Source organism: Physella acuta, unplaced genomic scaffold (genome assembly GCF_028476545.2).
Source record: "Physella acuta isolate Inbredline_101_S28 unplaced genomic scaffold, ASM2847654v3 ptg001600l, whole genome shotgun sequence".
In the NCBI taxonomy this organism is placed as follows: domain Eukaryota; kingdom Metazoa; phylum Mollusca; class Gastropoda; family Physidae; genus Physella; species Physella acuta.
This window is the reverse complement of record NW_026733114.1, coordinates 113,482-129,442: the sequence shown is the minus strand read 5'-3', so window position 1 is coordinate 129,442 and position 15,961 is coordinate 113,482. Positions and strand designations below refer to the sequence as shown.

Sequence of the window (15,961 nt, the reverse complement as noted above, 5' to 3'; positions counted from 1 at the left end):
AAAAAGTGAAAACGCTTGTGTTGGTAGACTAAAATGTTTCGATCAACGGGGTAACATTTTAAAGTGGTATACATAAAACATTGGATATCTGCTGTTGAATAAATAAACAATTAAAACGCTAGAAAATAGGACTCACATTTGCCTGTCAAAACCTAGCCCTATATAAATAGATTTTCTGTTGATTATCTCTACTGCTGTTTTGCTTATCAGGAGACAAAACATGAAAACTGTGGGTATTATAATGCATGCAGTGCTTGCTTCGTTGTAAAGACGCATCGTGGACGTGTTCGTCGGTGTGTTGACGCATAACTATAGGATGAACAGCCGGTTGTAAACAAAGCTCACGTGAAAATCAACAGACCGTGGAAGCCAGTCGTTTGGTTCGTAGACTACTACACGGACAAGTTATATGGTATGCTAGCACGTGTCGTCGGAGAGCGAATGTGCTTTTTGCTGCATGAAAAAGCTTTGGTGGTGGGCAGCACCATTTGCTAGATAAACCATTCTTTACATTTGATAGAGAGAAACCAATCGGATTGTCACATCCTCCTCCAACTCCCCGCTGAGGGAGGAGAGGAACGATCATCAAAGACCTACTGAGACTGTCACTCAAGCTGTGACTGTCTCGAGGTCAACTTCACGCTCAGAGGAAGTGACTGAATCTCGTCATCACGGTTTTCGTGCCGTTCAATTTTGCTCAACGTCCCGGCAAGACCAACTTTAGAAATGATCCCTAAAAGTATGATCTTATTCGAGTCATGCATCGGAAGCGGGCCCAACGTAATTCAAACGCTGTTACGGTATGGTTTTTAGGACGGTGACTAGCATGAGTTGTGTCGCACCTAAGAAATATTTGATACAGGTCTGACGCACTCGTTTTGTTATATGTCATCGAAAGCTTGTAGGCGCACACTTATTGGCCCAGTAGAAACTTGATGGGCACACGTTTAGAGTGCAAAACGCTGTAGGAAAGAGAAACAAATCAAAATCGACATCAAGGGAAATAATTCACTGTAAGGGAAAGAATCACTATCTATTGGAAGCTAACGTTTGACACGAGCTGAGTGGTCTCTTACTCATCCCACAAACGTAATCGTATTTAATGCTTGTCCGTTTTTAGTGAACTTTGTGTTTGATAAAAAAAAGTAATATATCCAGCCAACGTCACACGAAAGATAACGAATTTAATAAATGCGGAGCCGATTATTTAGCTGTGGTTTTGCTTCAGTTTTTCTTTCGTTTTATTTCAAATAAGTTTTATTTTCCGAAATGTGAAAACGCTTGTGTTGGTAGACTAAAATGTTTCGATCAACGGGGTAACATTTTAAAGTGGTATACATAAAACATTGGATATCTGCTGTTGAATAAATAAACAATTAAAACGCTAGAAAATAGGACTCACATTTGCCTGTCAAAACCTAGCCCTATATAAATAGATTTTCTGTTGATTATCTCTACTGCTGTTTTGCTTATCAGGAGACAAAATATGAAAACTGTGGGTATTATAATGCATGCAGTGCTTGCTTCGTTGTAAAGACGCATCGTGGACGTGTTCGTCGGTGTGTTGACGCATAACTATAGGATGAACAGCCGGTTGTAAACAAAGCTCACGTGAAAATCAACAGACCGTGGAAGCCAGTCGTTTGGTTCGTAGACTACTACACGGACAAGTTATATGGTATGCTAGCACGTGTCGTCGGAGAGCGAATGTGCTTTTTGCTGCATGAAAAAGCTTTGGTGGTGGGCAGCACCATTTGCTAGATAAACCATTCTTTACATTTGATAGAGAGAAACCAATCGGATTGTCACATCCTCCTCCAACTCCCCGCTGAGGGAGGAGAGGAACGATCATCAAAGACCTACTGAGACTGTCACTCAAGCTGTGACTGTCTCGAGGTCAACTTCACGCTCAGAGGAAGTGACTGAATCTCGTCATCATGGTTTTCGTGCCGTTCAATTTTGCTCAACGTCCCGGCAAGACCAACTTTAGAAATGATCCCTAAAAGTATGATCTTATTCGAGTCATGCATCGGAAGCGGGCCCAACGTAATTCAAACGCTGTTACGGTATGGTTTTTAGGACGGTGACTAGCATGAGTTGTGTCGCACCTAAGAAATATTTGATACAGGTCTGACGCACTCGTTTTGTTATATGTCATCGAAAGCTTGTAGGCGCACACTTATTGGCCCAGTAGAAACTTGATGGGCACACGTTTAGAGTGCAAAACGCTGTAGGAAAGAGAAACAAATCAAAATCGACATCAAGGGAAATAATTCACTGTAAGGGAAAGAATCACTATCTATTGGAAGCTAACGTTTGACACGAGCTGAGTGGTCTCTTACTCATCCCACAAACGTAATCGTATTTAATGCTTGTCCGTTTTTAGTGAACTTTGTGTTTGATAAAAAAAAGTAATATATCCAGCCAACGTCACACGAAAGATAACGAATTTAATAAATGCGGAGCCGATTATTTAGCTGTGGTTTTGCTTCAGTTTTTCTTTCGTTTTATTTCAAATAAGTTTTATTTTCCGAAATGTGAAAACGCTTGTGTTGGTAGACTAAAATGTTTCGATCAACGGGGTAACATTTTAAAGTGGTATACATAAAACATTGGATATCTGCTGTTGAATAAATAAACAATTAAAACGCTAGAAAATAGGACTCACATTTGCCTGTCAAAACCTAGCCCTATATAAATAGATTTTCTGTTGATTATCTCTACTGCTGTTTTGCTTATCAGGAGACAAAACATGAAAACTGTGGGTATTATAATGCATGCAGTGCTTGCTTCGTTGTAAAGACGCATCGTGGACGTGTTCGTCGGTGTGTTGACGCATAACTATAGGATGAACAGCCGGTTGTAAACAAAGCTCACGTGAAAATCAACAGACCGTGGAAGCCAGTCGTTTGGTTCGTAGACTACTACACGGACAAGTTATATGGTATGCTAGCACGTGTCGTCGGAGAGCGAATGTGCTTTTTGCTGCATGAAAAAGCTTTGGTGGTGGGCAGCACCATTTGCTAGATAAACCATTCTTTACATTTGATAGAGAGAAACCAATCGGATTGTCACATCCTCCTCCAACTCCCCGCTGAGGGAGGAGAGGAACGATCATCAAAGACCTACTGAGACTGTCACTCAAGCTGTGACTGTCTCGAGGTCAACTTCACGCTCAGAGGAAGTGACTGAATCTCGTCATCATGGTTTTCGTGCCGTTCAATTTTGCTCAACGTCCCGGCAAGACCAACTTTAGAAATGATCCCTAAAAGTATGATCTTATCCGCGTCATGCATCGGAAGCGGGCCCAACGTAATTCAAACGCTGTTACGGTATGGTTTTTAGGACGGTGACTAGCATGAGTTGTGTTGCACCTAAGAAATATTTGATACAGGTCTGACGCACTCGTTTTGTTATATGTCATCGAAAGCTTGTAGGCGCACACTTATTGGCCCAGTAGAAACTTGATGGGCACACGTTTAGAGTGCAAAACGCTGTAGGAAAGAGAAACAAATCAAAATCGACATCAAGGGAAATAATTCACTGTAAGGGAAAGAATCACTATCTATTGGAAGCTAACGTTTGACACGAGCTGAGTGGTCTCTTACTCATCCCACAAACGTAATCGTATTTAATGCTTGTCCGTTTTTAGTGAACTTTGTGTTTGATAAAAAAAAGTAATATATCCAGCCAACGTCTCACGAAAGATAACGAATTTAATAAATGCGGAGCCGATTATTTAGCTGTGGTTTTGCTTCAGTTTTTCTTTCGTTTTATTTCAAATAAGTTTTATTTTCCGAAATGTGAAAACGCTTGTGTTGGTAGACTAAAATGTTTCGATCAACGGGGTAACATTTTAAAGTGGTATACATAAAACATTGGATATCTGCTGTTGAATAAATAAACAATTAAAACGCTAGAAAATAGGACTCACATTTGCCTGTCAAAACCTAGCCCTATATAAATAGATTTTCTGTTGATTATCTCTACTGCTGTTTTGCTTATCAGGAGACAAAACATGAAAACTGTGGGTATTATAATGCATGCAGTGCTTGCTTCGTTGTAAAGACGCATCGTGGACGTGTTCGTCGGTGTGTTGACGCATAACTATAGGATGAACAGCCGGTTGTAAACAAAGCTCACGTGAAAATCAACAGACCGTGGAAGCCAGTCGTTTGGTTCGTAGACTACTACACGGACAAGTTATATGGTATGCTAGCACGTGTCGTCGGAGAGCGAATGTGCTTTTTGCTGCATGAAAAAGCTTTGGTGGTGGGCAGCACCATTTGCTAGATAAACCATTCTTTACATTTGATAGAGAGAAACCAATCGGATTGTCACATCCTCCTCCAACTCCCCGCTGAGGGAGGAGAGGAACGATCATCAAAGACCTACTGAGACTGTCACTCAAGCTGTGACTGTCTCGAGGTCAACTTCACGCTCAGAGGAAGTGACTGAATCTCGTCATCATGGTTTTCGTGCCGTTCAATTTTGCTCAACGTCCCGGCAAGACCAACTTTAGAAATGATCCCTAAAAGTATGATCTTATTCGAGTCATGCATCGGAAGCGGGCCCAACGTAATTCAAACGCTGTTACGGTATGGTTTTTAGGACGGTGACTAGCATGAGTTGTGTCGCACCTAAGAAATATTTGATACAGGTCTGACGCACTCGTTTTGTTATATGTCATCGAAAGCTTGTAGGCGCACACTTATTGGCCCAGTAGAAACTTGATGGGCACACGTTTAGAGTGCAAAACGCTGTAGGAAAGAGAAACAAATCAAAATCGACATCAAGGGAAATAATTCACTGTAAGGGAAAGAATCACTATCTATTGGAAGCTAACGTTTGACACGAGCTGAGTGGTCTCTTACTCATCCCACAAACGTAATCGTATTTAATGCTTGTCCGTTTTTAGTGAACTTTGTGTTTGATAAAAAAAAGTAATATATCCAGCCAACGTCACACGAAAGATAACGAATTTAATAAATGCGGAGCCGATTATTTAGCTGTGGTTTTGCTTCAGTTTTTCTTTCGTTTTATTTCAAATAAGTTTTATTTTCCGAAAAAGTGAAAACGCTTGTGTTGGTAGACTAAAATGTTTCGATCAACGGGGTAACATTTTAAAGTGGTATACATAAAACATTGGATATCTGCTGTTGAATAAATAAACAATTAAAACGCTAGAAAATAGGACTCACATTTGCCTGTCAAAACCTAGCCCTATATAAATAGATTTTCTGTTGATTATCTCTACTGCTGTTTTGCTTATCAGGAGACAAAACATGAAAACTGTGGGTATTATAATGCATGCAGTGCTTGCTTCGTTGTAAAGACGCATCGTGGACGTGTTCGTCGGTGTGTTGACGCATAACTATAGGATGAACAGCCGGTTGTAAACAAAGCTCACGTGAAAATCAACAGACCGTGGAAGCCAGTCGTTTGGTTCGTAGACTACTACACGGACAAGTTATATGGTATGCTAGCACGTGTCGTCGGAGAGCGAATGTGCTTTTTGCTGCATGAAAAAGCTTTGGTGGTGGGCAGCACCATTTGCTAGATAAACCATTCTTTACATTTGATAGAGAGAAACCAATCGGATTGTCACATCCTCCTCCAACTCCCCGCTGAGGGAGGAGAGGAACGATCATCAAAGACCTACTGAGACTGTCACTCAAGCTGTGACTGTCTCGAGGTCAACTTCACGCTCAGAGGAAGTGACTGAATCTCGTCATCACGGTTTTCGTGCCGTTCAATTTTGCTCAACGTCCCGGCAAGACCAACTTTAGAAATGATCCCTAAAAGTATGATCTTATTCGAGTCATGCATCGGAAGCGGGCCCAACGTAATTCAAACGCTGTTACGGTATGGTTTTTAGGACGGTGACTAGCATGAGTTGTGTCGCACCTAAGAAATATTTGATACAGGTCTGACGCACTCGTTTTGTTATATGTCATCGAAAGCTTGTAGGCGCACACTTATTGGCCCAGTAGAAACTTGATGGGCACACGTTTAGAGTGCAAAACGCTGTAGGAAAGAGAAACAAATCAAAATCGACATCAAGGGAAATAATTCACTGTAAGGGAAAGAATCACTATCTATTGGAAGCTAACGTTTGACACGAGCTGAGTGGTCTCTTACTCATCCCACAAACGTAATCGTATTTAATGCTTGTCCGTTTTTAGTGAACTTTGTGTTTGATAAAAAAAAAGTAATATATCCAGCCAACGTCACACGAAAGATAACGAATTTAATAAATGCGGAGCCGATTATTTAGCTGTGGTTTTGCTTCAGTTTTTCTTTCGTTTTATTTCAAATAAGTTTTATTTTCCGAAAAAGTGAAAACGCTTGTGTTGGTAGACTAAAATGTTTCGATCAACGGGGGTAACATTTTAAAGTGGTATACATAAAACATTGGATATCTGCTGTTGAATAAATAAACAATTAAAACGCTAGAAAATAGGACTCACATTTGCCTGTCAAAACCTAGCCCTATATAAATAGATTTTCTGTTGATTATCTCTACTGCTGTTTTGCTTATCAGGAGACAAAACATGAAAACTGTGGGTATTATAATGCATGCAGTGCTTGCTTCGTTGTAAAGACGCATCGTGGACGTGTTCGTCGGTGTGTTGACGCATAACTATAGGATGAACAGCCGGTTGTAAACAAAGCTCACGTGAAAATCAACAGACCGTGGAAGCCAGTCGTTTGGTTCGTAGACTACTACACGGACAAGTTATATGGTATGCTAGCACGTGTCGTCGGAGAGCGAATGTGCTTTTTGCTGCATGAAAAAGCTTTGGTGGTGGGCAGCACCATTTGCTAGATAAACCATTCTTTACATTTGATAGAGAGAAACCAATCGGATTGTCACATCCTCCTCCAACTCCCCGCTGAGGGAGGAGAGGAACGATCATCAAAGACCTACTGAGACTGTCACTCAAGCTGTGACTGTCTCGAGGTCAACTTCACGCTCAGAGGAAGTGACTGAATCTCGTCATCACGGTTTTCGTGCCGTTCAATTTTGCTCAACGTCCCGGCAAGACCAACTTTAGAAATGATCCCTAAAAGTATGATCTTATTCGAGTCATGCATCGGAAGCGGGCCCAACGTAATTCAAACGCTGTTACGGTATGGTTTTTAGGACGGTGACTAGCATGAGTTGTGTCGCACCTAAGAAATATTTGATACAGGTCTGACGCACTCGTTTTGTTATATGTCATCGAAAGCTTGTAGGCGCACACTTATTGGCCCAGTAGAAACTTGATGGGCACACGTTTAGAGTGCAAAACGCTGTAGGAAAGAGAAACAAATCAAAATCGACATCAAGGGAAATAATTCACTGTAAGGGAAAGAATCACTATCTATTGGAAGCTAACGTTTGACACGAGCTGAGTGGTCTCTTACTCATCCCACAAACGTAATCGTATTTAATGCTTGTCCGTTTTTAGTGAACTTTGTGTTTGATAAAAAAAAGTAATATATCCAGCCAACGTCACACGAAAGATAACGAATTTAATAAATGCGGAGCCGATTATTTAGCTGTGGTTTTGCTTCAGTTTTTCTTTCGTTTTATTTCAAATAAGTTTTATTTTCCGAAAAAGTGAAAACGCTTGTTGGTAGACTAAAACGTTTCGATCAACGGGGTAACATTTTAAAGTGGTATACATAAAACATTGGATATCTGCTGTTGAATAAATAAACAATTAAAACGCTAGAAAATAGGACTCACATTTGCCTGTCAAAACCTAGCCCTATATAAATAGATTTTCTGTTGATTATCTCTACTGCTGTTTTGCTTATCAGGAGACAAAACATGAAAACTGTGGGTATTATAATGCATGCAGTGCTTGCTTCGTTGTAAAGACGCATCGTGGACGTGTTCGTCGGTGTGTTGACGCATAACTATAGGATGAACAGCCGGTTGTAAACAAAGCTCACGTGAAAATCAACAGACCGTGGAAGCCAGTCGTTTGGTTCGTAGACTACTACACGGACAAGTTATATGGTATGCTAGCACGTGTCGTCGGAGAGCGAATGTGCTTTTTGCTGCATGAAAAAGCTTTGGTGGTGGGCAGCACCATTTGCTAGATAAACCATTCTTTACATTTGATAGAGAGAAACCAATCGGATTGTCACATCCTCCTCCAACTCCCCGCTGAGGGAGGAGAGGAACGATCATCAAAGACCTACTGAGACTGTCACTCAAGCTGTGACTGTCTCGAGGTCAACTTCACGCTCAGAGGAAGTGACTGAATCTCGTCATCATGGTTTTCGTGCCGTTCAATTTTGCTCAACGTCCCGGCAAGACCAACTTTAGAAATGATCCCTAAAAGTATGATCTTATTCGAGTCATGCATCGGAAGCGGGCCCAACGTAATTCAAACGCTGTTACGGTATGGTTTTTAGGACGGTGACTAGCATGAGTTGTGTCGCACCTAAGAAATATTTGATACAGGTCTGACGCACTCGTTTTGTTATATGTCATCGAAAGCTTGTAGGCGCACACTTATTGGCCCAGTAGAAACTTGATGGGCACACGTTTAGAGTGCAAAACGCTGTAGGAAAGAGAAACAAATCAAAATCGACATCAAGGGAAATAATTCACTGTAAGGGAAAGAATCACTATCTATTGGAAGCTAACGTTTGACACGAGCTGAGTGGTCTCTTACTCATCCCACAAACGTAATCGTATTTAATGCTTGTCCGTTTTTAGTGAACTTTGTGTTTGATAAAAAAAAGTAATATATCCAGCCAACGTCACACGAAAGATAACGAATTTAATAAATGCGGAGCCGATTATTTAGCTGTGGTTTTGCTTCAGTTTTTCTTTCGTTTTATTTCAAATAAGTTTTATTTTCCGAAATGTGAAAACGCTTGTGTTGGTAGACTAAAATGTTTCGATCAACGGGGTAACATTTTAAAGTGGTATACATAAAACATTGGATATCTGCTGTTGAATAAATAAACAATTAAAACGCTAGAAAATAGGACTCACATTTGCCTGTCAAAACCTAGCCCTATATAAATAGATTTTCTGTTGATTATCTCTACTGCTGTTTTGCTTATCAGGAGACAAAACATGAAAACTGTGGGTATTATAATGCATGCAGTGCTTGCTTCGTTGTAAAGACGCATCGTGGACGTGTTCGTCGGTGTGTTGACGCATAACTATAGGATGAACAGCCGGTTGTAAACAAAGCTCACGTGAAAATCAACAGACCGTGGAAGCCAGTCGTTTGGTTCGTAGACTACTACACGGACAAGTTATATGGTATGCTAGCACGTGTCGTCGGAGAGCGAATGTGCTTTTTGCTGCATGAAAAAGCTTTGGTGGTGGGCAGCACCATTTGCTAGATAAACCATTCTTTACATTTGATAGAGAGAAACCAATCGGATTGTCACATCCTCCTCCAACTCCCCGCTGAGGGAGGAGAGGAACGATCATCAAAGACCTACTGAGACTGTCACTCAAGCTGTGACTGTCTCGAGGTCAACTTCACGCTCAGAGGAAGTGACTGAATCTCGTCATCATGGTTTTCGTGCCGTTCAATTTTGCTCAACGTCCCGGCAAGACCAACTTTAGAAATGATCCCTAAAAGTATGATCTTATTCGAGTCATGCATCGGAAGCGGGCCCAACGTAATTCAAACGCTGTTACGGTATGGTTTTTAGGACGGTGACTAGCATGAGTTGTGTCGCACCTAAGAAATATTTGATACAGGTCTGACGCACTCGTTTTGTTATATGTCATCGAAAGCTTGTAGGCGCACACTTATTGGCCCAGTAGAAACTTGATGGGCACACGTTTAGAGTGCAAAACGCTGTAGGAAAGAGAAACAAATCAAAATCGACATCAAGGGAAATAATTCACTGTAAGGGAAAGAATCACTATCTATTGGAAGCTAACGTTTGACACGAGCTGAGTGGTCTCTTACTCATCCCACAAACGTAATCGTATTTAATGCTTGTCCGTTTTTAGTGAACTTTGTGTTTGATAAAAAAAAGTAATATATCCAGCCAACGTCACACGAAAGATAACGAATTTAATAAATGCGGAGCCGATTATTTAGCTGTGGTTTTGCTTCAGTTTTTCTTTCGTTTTATTTCAAATAAGTTTTATTTTCCGAAATGTGAAAACGCTTGTGTTGGTAGACTAAAATGTTTCGATCAACGGGGTAACATTTTAAAGTGGTATACATAAAACATTGGATATCTGCTGTTGAATAAATAAACAATTAAAACGCTAGAAAATAGGACTCACATTTGCCTGTCAAAACCTAGCCCTATATAAATAGATTTTCTGTTGATTATCTCTACTGCTGTTTTGCTTATCAGGAGACAAAACATGAAAACTGTGGGTATTATAATGCATGCAGTGCTTGCTTCGTTGTAAAGACGCATCGTGGACGTGTTCGTCGGTGTGTTGACGCATAACTATAGGATGAACAGCCGGTTGTAAACAAAGCTCACGTGAAAATCAACAGACCGTGGAAGCCAGTCGTTTGGTTCGTAGACTACTACACGGACAAGTTATATGGTATGCTAGCACGTGTCGTCGGAGAGCGAATGTGCTTTTTGCTGCATGAAAAAGCTTTGGTGGTGGGCAGCACCATTTGCTAGATAAACCATTCTTTACATTTGATAGAGAGAAACCAATCGGATTGTCACATCCTCCTCCAACTCCCCGCTGAGGGAGGAGAGGAACGATCATCAAAGACCTACTGAGACTGTCACTCAAGCTGTGACTGTCTCGAGGTCAACTTCACGCTCAGAGGAAGTGACTGAATCTCGTCATCATGGTTTTCGTGCCGTTCAATTTTGCTCAACGTCCCGGCAAGACCAACTTTAGAAATGATCCCTAAAAGTATGATCTTATTCGAGTCATGCATCGGAAGCGGGCCCAACGTAATTCAAACGCTGTTACGGTATGGTTTTTAGGACGGTGACTAGCATGAGTTGTGTCGCACCTAAGAAATATTTGATACAGGTCTGACGCACTCGTTTTGTTATATGTCATCGAAAGCTTGTAGGCGCACACTTATTGGCCCAGTAGAAACTTGATGGGCACACGTTTAGAGTGCAAAACGCTGTAGGAAAGAGAAACAAATCAAAATCGACATCAAGGGAAATAATTCACTGTAAGGGAAAGAATCACTATCTATTGGAAGCTAACGTTTGACACGAGCTGAGTGGTCTCTTACTCATCCCACAAACGTAATCGTATTTAATGCTTGTCCGTTTTTAGTGAACTTTGTGTTTGATAAAAAAAAGTAATATATCCAGCCAACGTCACACGAAAGATAACGAATTTAATAAATGCGGAGCCGATTATTTAGCTGTGGTTTTGCTTCAGTTTTTCTTTCGTTTTATTTCAAATAAGTTTTATTTTCCGAAATGTGAAAACGCTTGTGTTGGTAGACTAAAATGTTTCGATCAACGGGGTAACATTTTAAAGTGGTATACATAAAACATTGGATATCTGCTGTTGAATAAATAAACAATTAAAACGCTAGAAAATAGGACTCACATTTGCCTGTCAAAACCTAGCCCTATATAAATAGATTTTCTGTTGATTATCTCTACTGCTGTTTTGCTTATCAGGAGACAAAACATGAAAACTGTGGGTATTATAATGCATGCAGTGCTTGCTTCGTTGTAAAGACGCATCGTGGACGTGTTCGTCGGTGTGTTGACGCATAACTATAGGATGAACAGCCGGTTGTAAACAAAGCTCACGTGAAAATCAACAGACCGTGGAAGCCAGTCGTTTGGTTCGTAGACTACTACACGGACAAGTTATATGGTATGCTAGCACGTGTCGTCGGAGAGCGAATGTGCTTTTTGCTGCATGAAAAAGCTTTGGTGGTGGGCAGCACCATTTGCTAGATAAACCATTCTTTACATTTGATAGAGAGAAACCAATCGGATTGTCACATCCTCCTCCAACTCCCCGCTGAGGGAGGAGAGGAACGATCATCAAAGACCTACTGAGACTGTCACTCAAGCTGTGACTGTCTCGAGGTCAACTTCACGCTCAGAGGAAGTGACTGAATCTCGTCATCATGGTTTTCGTGCCGTTCAATTTTGCTCAACGTCCCGGCAAGACCAACTTTAGAAATGATCCCTAAAAGTATGATCTTATTCGAGTCATGCATCGGAAGCGGGCCCAACGTAATTCAAACGCTGTTACGGTATGGTTTTTAGGACGGTGACTAGCATGAGTTGTGTCGCACCTAAGAAATATTTGATACAGGTCTGACGCACTCGTTTTGTTATATGTCATCGAAAGCTTGTAGGCGCACACTTATTGGCCCAGTAGAAACTTGATGGGCACACGTTTAGAGTGCAAAACGCTGTAGGAAAGAGAAACAAATCAAAATCGACATCAAGGGAAATAATTCACTGTAAGGGAAAGAATCACTATCTATTGGAAGCTAACGTTTGACACGAGCTGAGTGGTCTCTTACTCATCCCACAAACGTAATCGTATTTAATGCTTGTCCGTTTTTAGTGAACTTTGTGTTTGATAAAAAAAAGTAATATATCCAGCCAACGTCACACGAAAGATAACGAATTTAATAAATGCGGAGCCGATTATTTAGCTGTGGTTTTGCTTCAGTTTTTCTTTCGTTTTATTTCAAATAAGTTTTATTTTCCGAAATGTGAAAACGCTTGTGTTGGTAGACTAAAATGTTTCGATCAACGGGGTAACATTTTAAAGTGGTATACATAAAACATTGGATATCTGCTGTTGAATAAATAAACAATTAAAACGCTAGAAAATAGGACTCACATTTGCCTGTCAAAACCTAGCCCTATATAAATAGATTTTCTGTTGATTATCTCTACTGCTGTTTTGCTTATCAGGAGACAAAACATGAAAACTGTGGGTATTATAATGCATGCAGTGCTTGCTTCGTTGTAAAGACGCATCGTGGACGTGTCCGTCGGTGTGTTGACGCATAACTATAGGATGAACAGCCGGTTGTAAACAAAGCTCACGTGAAAATCAACAGACCGTGGAAGCCAGTCGTTTGGTTCGTAGACTACTACACGGACAAGTTATATGGTATGCTAGCACGTGTCGTCGGAGAGCGAATGTGCTTTTTGCTGCATGAAAAAGCTTTGGTGGTGGGCAGCACCATTTGCTAGAGAAACCAATCGGATTGTCACATCCTCCTCCAACTCCCCGCTGAGGGAGGAGAGGAACGATCATCAAAGACCTACTGAGACTGTCACTCAAGCTGTGACTGTCTCGAGGTCAACTTCACGCTCAGAGGAAGTGACTGAATCTCGTCATCATGGTTTTCGTGCCGTTCAATTTTGCTCAACGTCCCGGCAAGACCAACTTTAGAAATGATCCCTAAAAGTATGATCTTATTCGAGTCATGCATCGGAAGCGGGCCCAACGTAATTCAAACGCTGTTACGGTATGGTTTTTAGGACGGTGACTAGCATGAGTTGTGTCGCACCTAAGAAATATTTGATACAGGTCTGACGCACTCGTTTTGTTATATGTCATCGAAAGCTTGTAGGCGCACACTTATTGGCCCAGTAGAAAGTTGATGGACACACGTTTAGAGTGCAAAACGCTGTAGGAAAGAGAAACAAATCAAAATCGACATCAAGGGAAATAATTCACTGTAAGGGAAAGAATCACTATCTATTGGAAGCTAACGTTTGACACGAGCTGAGTGGTCTCTTACTCATCCCACAAACGTAATTGTATTTAATGCTTGTCCGTTTTTAGTGAACTTTGTGTTTGATAAAAAAAAGTAATATATCCAGCCAACGTCACGAGAAGGATAACGAATTTAATAAATGCGGAGCCGATTATTTAGCTGTCGTTTTGCTTCAGTTTTTCTTTCGTTTTATTTCAAATAAGTTTTATTTTCCGAAATGTGAAAACGCTTGTGTTGGTAGACTAAAATGTTTCGATCAACGGGGTAACATTTTAAAGTGGTATACATAAAACATTGGATATCTGCTGTTGAATAAATAAACAATTAAAACGCTAGAAAATAGGACTCACATTTGCCTGTCAAAACCTAGCCCTATATAAATAGATTTTCTGTTGATTATCTCTACTGCTGTTTTGCTTATCAGGAGACAAAACATGAAAACTGTGGGTATTATAATGCATGTAGTGCTTGCTTCGTTGTAAAGACGCATCGTGGACGTGTTCGTCGGTGTGTTGACGCATAACTATAGGATGAACAGCCGGTTGTAAACAAGGCTCACGTGAAAATCAACAGACCGTGGAAGCCAGTCGTTTGGTTCGTAGACTACTACACGGACAAGTTATATGGTATGCTAGCACGTGTCGTCGGAGAGCGAATGTGCTTTTTGCTGCATGAAAAAGCTTTGGTGGTGGGCAGCACCATTTGCTAGATAAACCATTCTTTACATTTGATAGAGAGAAACCAATCGGATTGTCACATCCTCCTCCAACTCCCCGCTGAGGGAGGAGAGGAACGATCATCAAAGACCTACTGAGACTGTCACTCAAGCTGTGACTGTCTCGAGGTCAACTTCACGCTCAGAGGAAGTTTTTTTTATTTATTTGTTAATTAAAATAAGTACATCAAAATCATTATACTTTTTAATAAATTTTATCATCTAATGAAACCAATTTTTTTACAAATGAACTTCCCAATAATAAGTATTTACATGGTTATCATATGTGTTGTTATACAAAACTCAAAGAGATAATCAGTAAAAGGGGTTAAGGTAAAATGAAAGTGTTGGAATCCGGATGGGGAGGGATGGACAAAATCTCGTTTAAGGTTGAGTACAGCGTGTCCTAATTGAAGAGTTGTCCTTTTCATTTTTTTTAAAAATGTAGTTGTCTGTTTATGTTCTGTCGTCTGCATATATGTAAGAAATGGATCTGTCTGGGTTGAGGATGTAAAATATTTTATTTTGGCAGAGGTCGTTTTCGGGGTGCTGGTCGTTGAGGTGTTTTTCTATGTCGTATTTGGTATATAGACTTGTTAGGCAGTATCCACACTTGAAGTCGGCTGTGTCTTCCAATGCATCCTTTGCGACGTGACCCTCCCAAAAGAGGGCATTAAGATGCAGGCAACAAATCACCATCCGAAACCCATACCCATGGCGAAGAGTAAGGAAATGAACACTTAATCGATTGCTACTCAACCTCATTTTTAGACGTTTTATATAAGTCACATAATAGGAAATATAGAAATGACAAGCAATGTGTAATTGGTATAAACATGTATAAAATGTATAATTAAAAAAATCAAGCATTCAAATTCTCAATGTTTTTGAAAACCTAAGCGAAGCTAGGCAGCATGCCTAGTAGTATAGAAAGAACAGCTGGTTTTAAACACAGCTCACGTGAAAATCAACAGACCGTGGAAGCCAGTCGTTTGGCTCGTAGAGTAATAAATGGAATAATATTTATACGCCCCCCCCCCCCCCCCCCCGCCCCGCTCACTTCCACACACACACACAAAAAAGAAAGAAAAAACATTCTACGCTACTTAGACAAGAATGGTAACGCCATAACACCATAACATTATATGGGAACGACTCAACACAAAGCAGCTCTTCCTTGATTATTGTATCCCCTGCGCTGGCCTTTAAAGACCTTTTGTTACCTATTTTAGAATCCAAGCACCATCCCATACCCGTCCGTTGGTCGGTCTATTCAAAAGTCACCCGGCAAAACGTGGCAGTGATAAATCACTACGGCGGTGTTAGCGATGTAGGCAACAACAGGAGGGTGTGTGCTTGGGGGGGGGGGGGGGGGGGGGGAGTGGGTTATCGTGAGGTGGGTGAGTGGAGGGGGAATTGGTTGTATGCAAGCGGGGTAGGGATGGTCGTGTTAAGGTGGGGATGGTCGTGGTTGGGGGTGTTTGGGGTGGGGAGAATTAGTGTTTGGGGTGGGGGGGGGGTTGTGTTCGGGGTGGGGAGGGTTGTGTTCGAGGTGTTG

General features: G+C 41.0%; 1 protein-coding gene, 11 non-coding genes and 1 pseudogene across 12 annotated transcripts in view; 1 reads left to right on the top strand and 12 right to left on the bottom strand.

Moving 5' to 3' along the window:
• LOC131929215 (putative mediator of RNA polymerase II transcription subunit 26) overlaps positions 1-13,360 on the top strand; it is a 57,011-nt gene extending 43,651 nt beyond the window's left edge. The window contains exons 34-44 of the mRNA XM_059285335.1: positions 521-652; positions 1,787-1,918; positions 3,053-3,184; positions 4,319-4,450; positions 5,586-5,717; positions 6,855-6,986; positions 8,120-8,251; positions 9,386-9,517; positions 10,652-10,783; positions 11,918-12,071; positions 13,146-13,360. Coding sequence (XP_059141318.1) covers positions 521-652; positions 1,787-1,918; positions 3,053-3,184; positions 4,319-4,450; positions 5,586-5,717; positions 6,855-6,986; positions 8,120-8,251; positions 9,386-9,517; positions 10,652-10,783; positions 11,918-12,071; positions 13,146-13,360 — 1,557 coding nt within the window. The remainder of the gene's footprint in view (positions 1-520; positions 653-1,786; positions 1,919-3,052; positions 3,185-4,318; positions 4,451-5,585; positions 5,718-6,854; positions 6,987-8,119; positions 8,252-9,385; positions 9,518-10,651; positions 10,784-11,917; positions 12,072-13,145) is intronic.
• LOC131929259 (small nucleolar RNA U3) lies at positions 527-749 on the bottom strand. Its single transcript, XR_009383932.1, has one exon. It is a non-coding gene; the product is annotated as a small nucleolar RNA U3 (small nucleolar RNA).
• On the bottom strand, positions 1,793-2,015 carry LOC131929226 (small nucleolar RNA U3). Its single transcript, XR_009383900.1, has one exon. It is a non-coding gene; the product is annotated as a small nucleolar RNA U3 (small nucleolar RNA).
• LOC131929225 (small nucleolar RNA U3) lies at positions 3,059-3,281 on the bottom strand. Its single transcript, XR_009383899.1, has one exon. It is a non-coding gene; the product is annotated as a small nucleolar RNA U3 (small nucleolar RNA).
• On the bottom strand, positions 4,325-4,547 carry LOC131929224 (small nucleolar RNA U3). The gene has a single exon (XR_009383898.1). It is a non-coding gene; the product is annotated as a small nucleolar RNA U3 (small nucleolar RNA).
• LOC131929258 (small nucleolar RNA U3) lies at positions 5,592-5,814 on the bottom strand. Its single transcript, XR_009383931.1, has one exon. It is a non-coding gene; the product is annotated as a small nucleolar RNA U3 (small nucleolar RNA).
• Positions 6,861-7,083, bottom strand: LOC131929257 (small nucleolar RNA U3). The gene has a single exon (XR_009383930.1). It is a non-coding gene; the product is annotated as a small nucleolar RNA U3 (small nucleolar RNA).
• On the bottom strand, positions 8,126-8,348 carry LOC131929223 (small nucleolar RNA U3). Its single transcript, XR_009383897.1, has one exon. It is a non-coding gene; the product is annotated as a small nucleolar RNA U3 (small nucleolar RNA).
• On the bottom strand, positions 9,392-9,614 carry LOC131929267 (small nucleolar RNA U3). Its single transcript, XR_009383940.1, has one exon. It is a non-coding gene; the product is annotated as a small nucleolar RNA U3 (small nucleolar RNA).
• On the bottom strand, positions 10,658-10,880 carry LOC131929256 (small nucleolar RNA U3). The gene has a single exon (XR_009383929.1). It is a non-coding gene; the product is annotated as a small nucleolar RNA U3 (small nucleolar RNA).
• Positions 11,924-12,146, bottom strand: LOC131929244 (small nucleolar RNA U3). Its single transcript, XR_009383918.1, has one exon. It is a non-coding gene; the product is annotated as a small nucleolar RNA U3 (small nucleolar RNA).
• On the bottom strand, positions 13,163-13,385 carry LOC131929233 (small nucleolar RNA U3). The gene has a single exon (XR_009383907.1). It is a non-coding gene; the product is annotated as a small nucleolar RNA U3 (small nucleolar RNA).
• A 1,048-nt stretch (positions 13,386-14,433) lies between these two features.
• LOC131929269 (uncharacterized) lies at positions 14,434-14,621 on the bottom strand (annotated as a pseudogene).
• Positions 14,622-15,961: the final 1,340 nt, after the last annotated feature.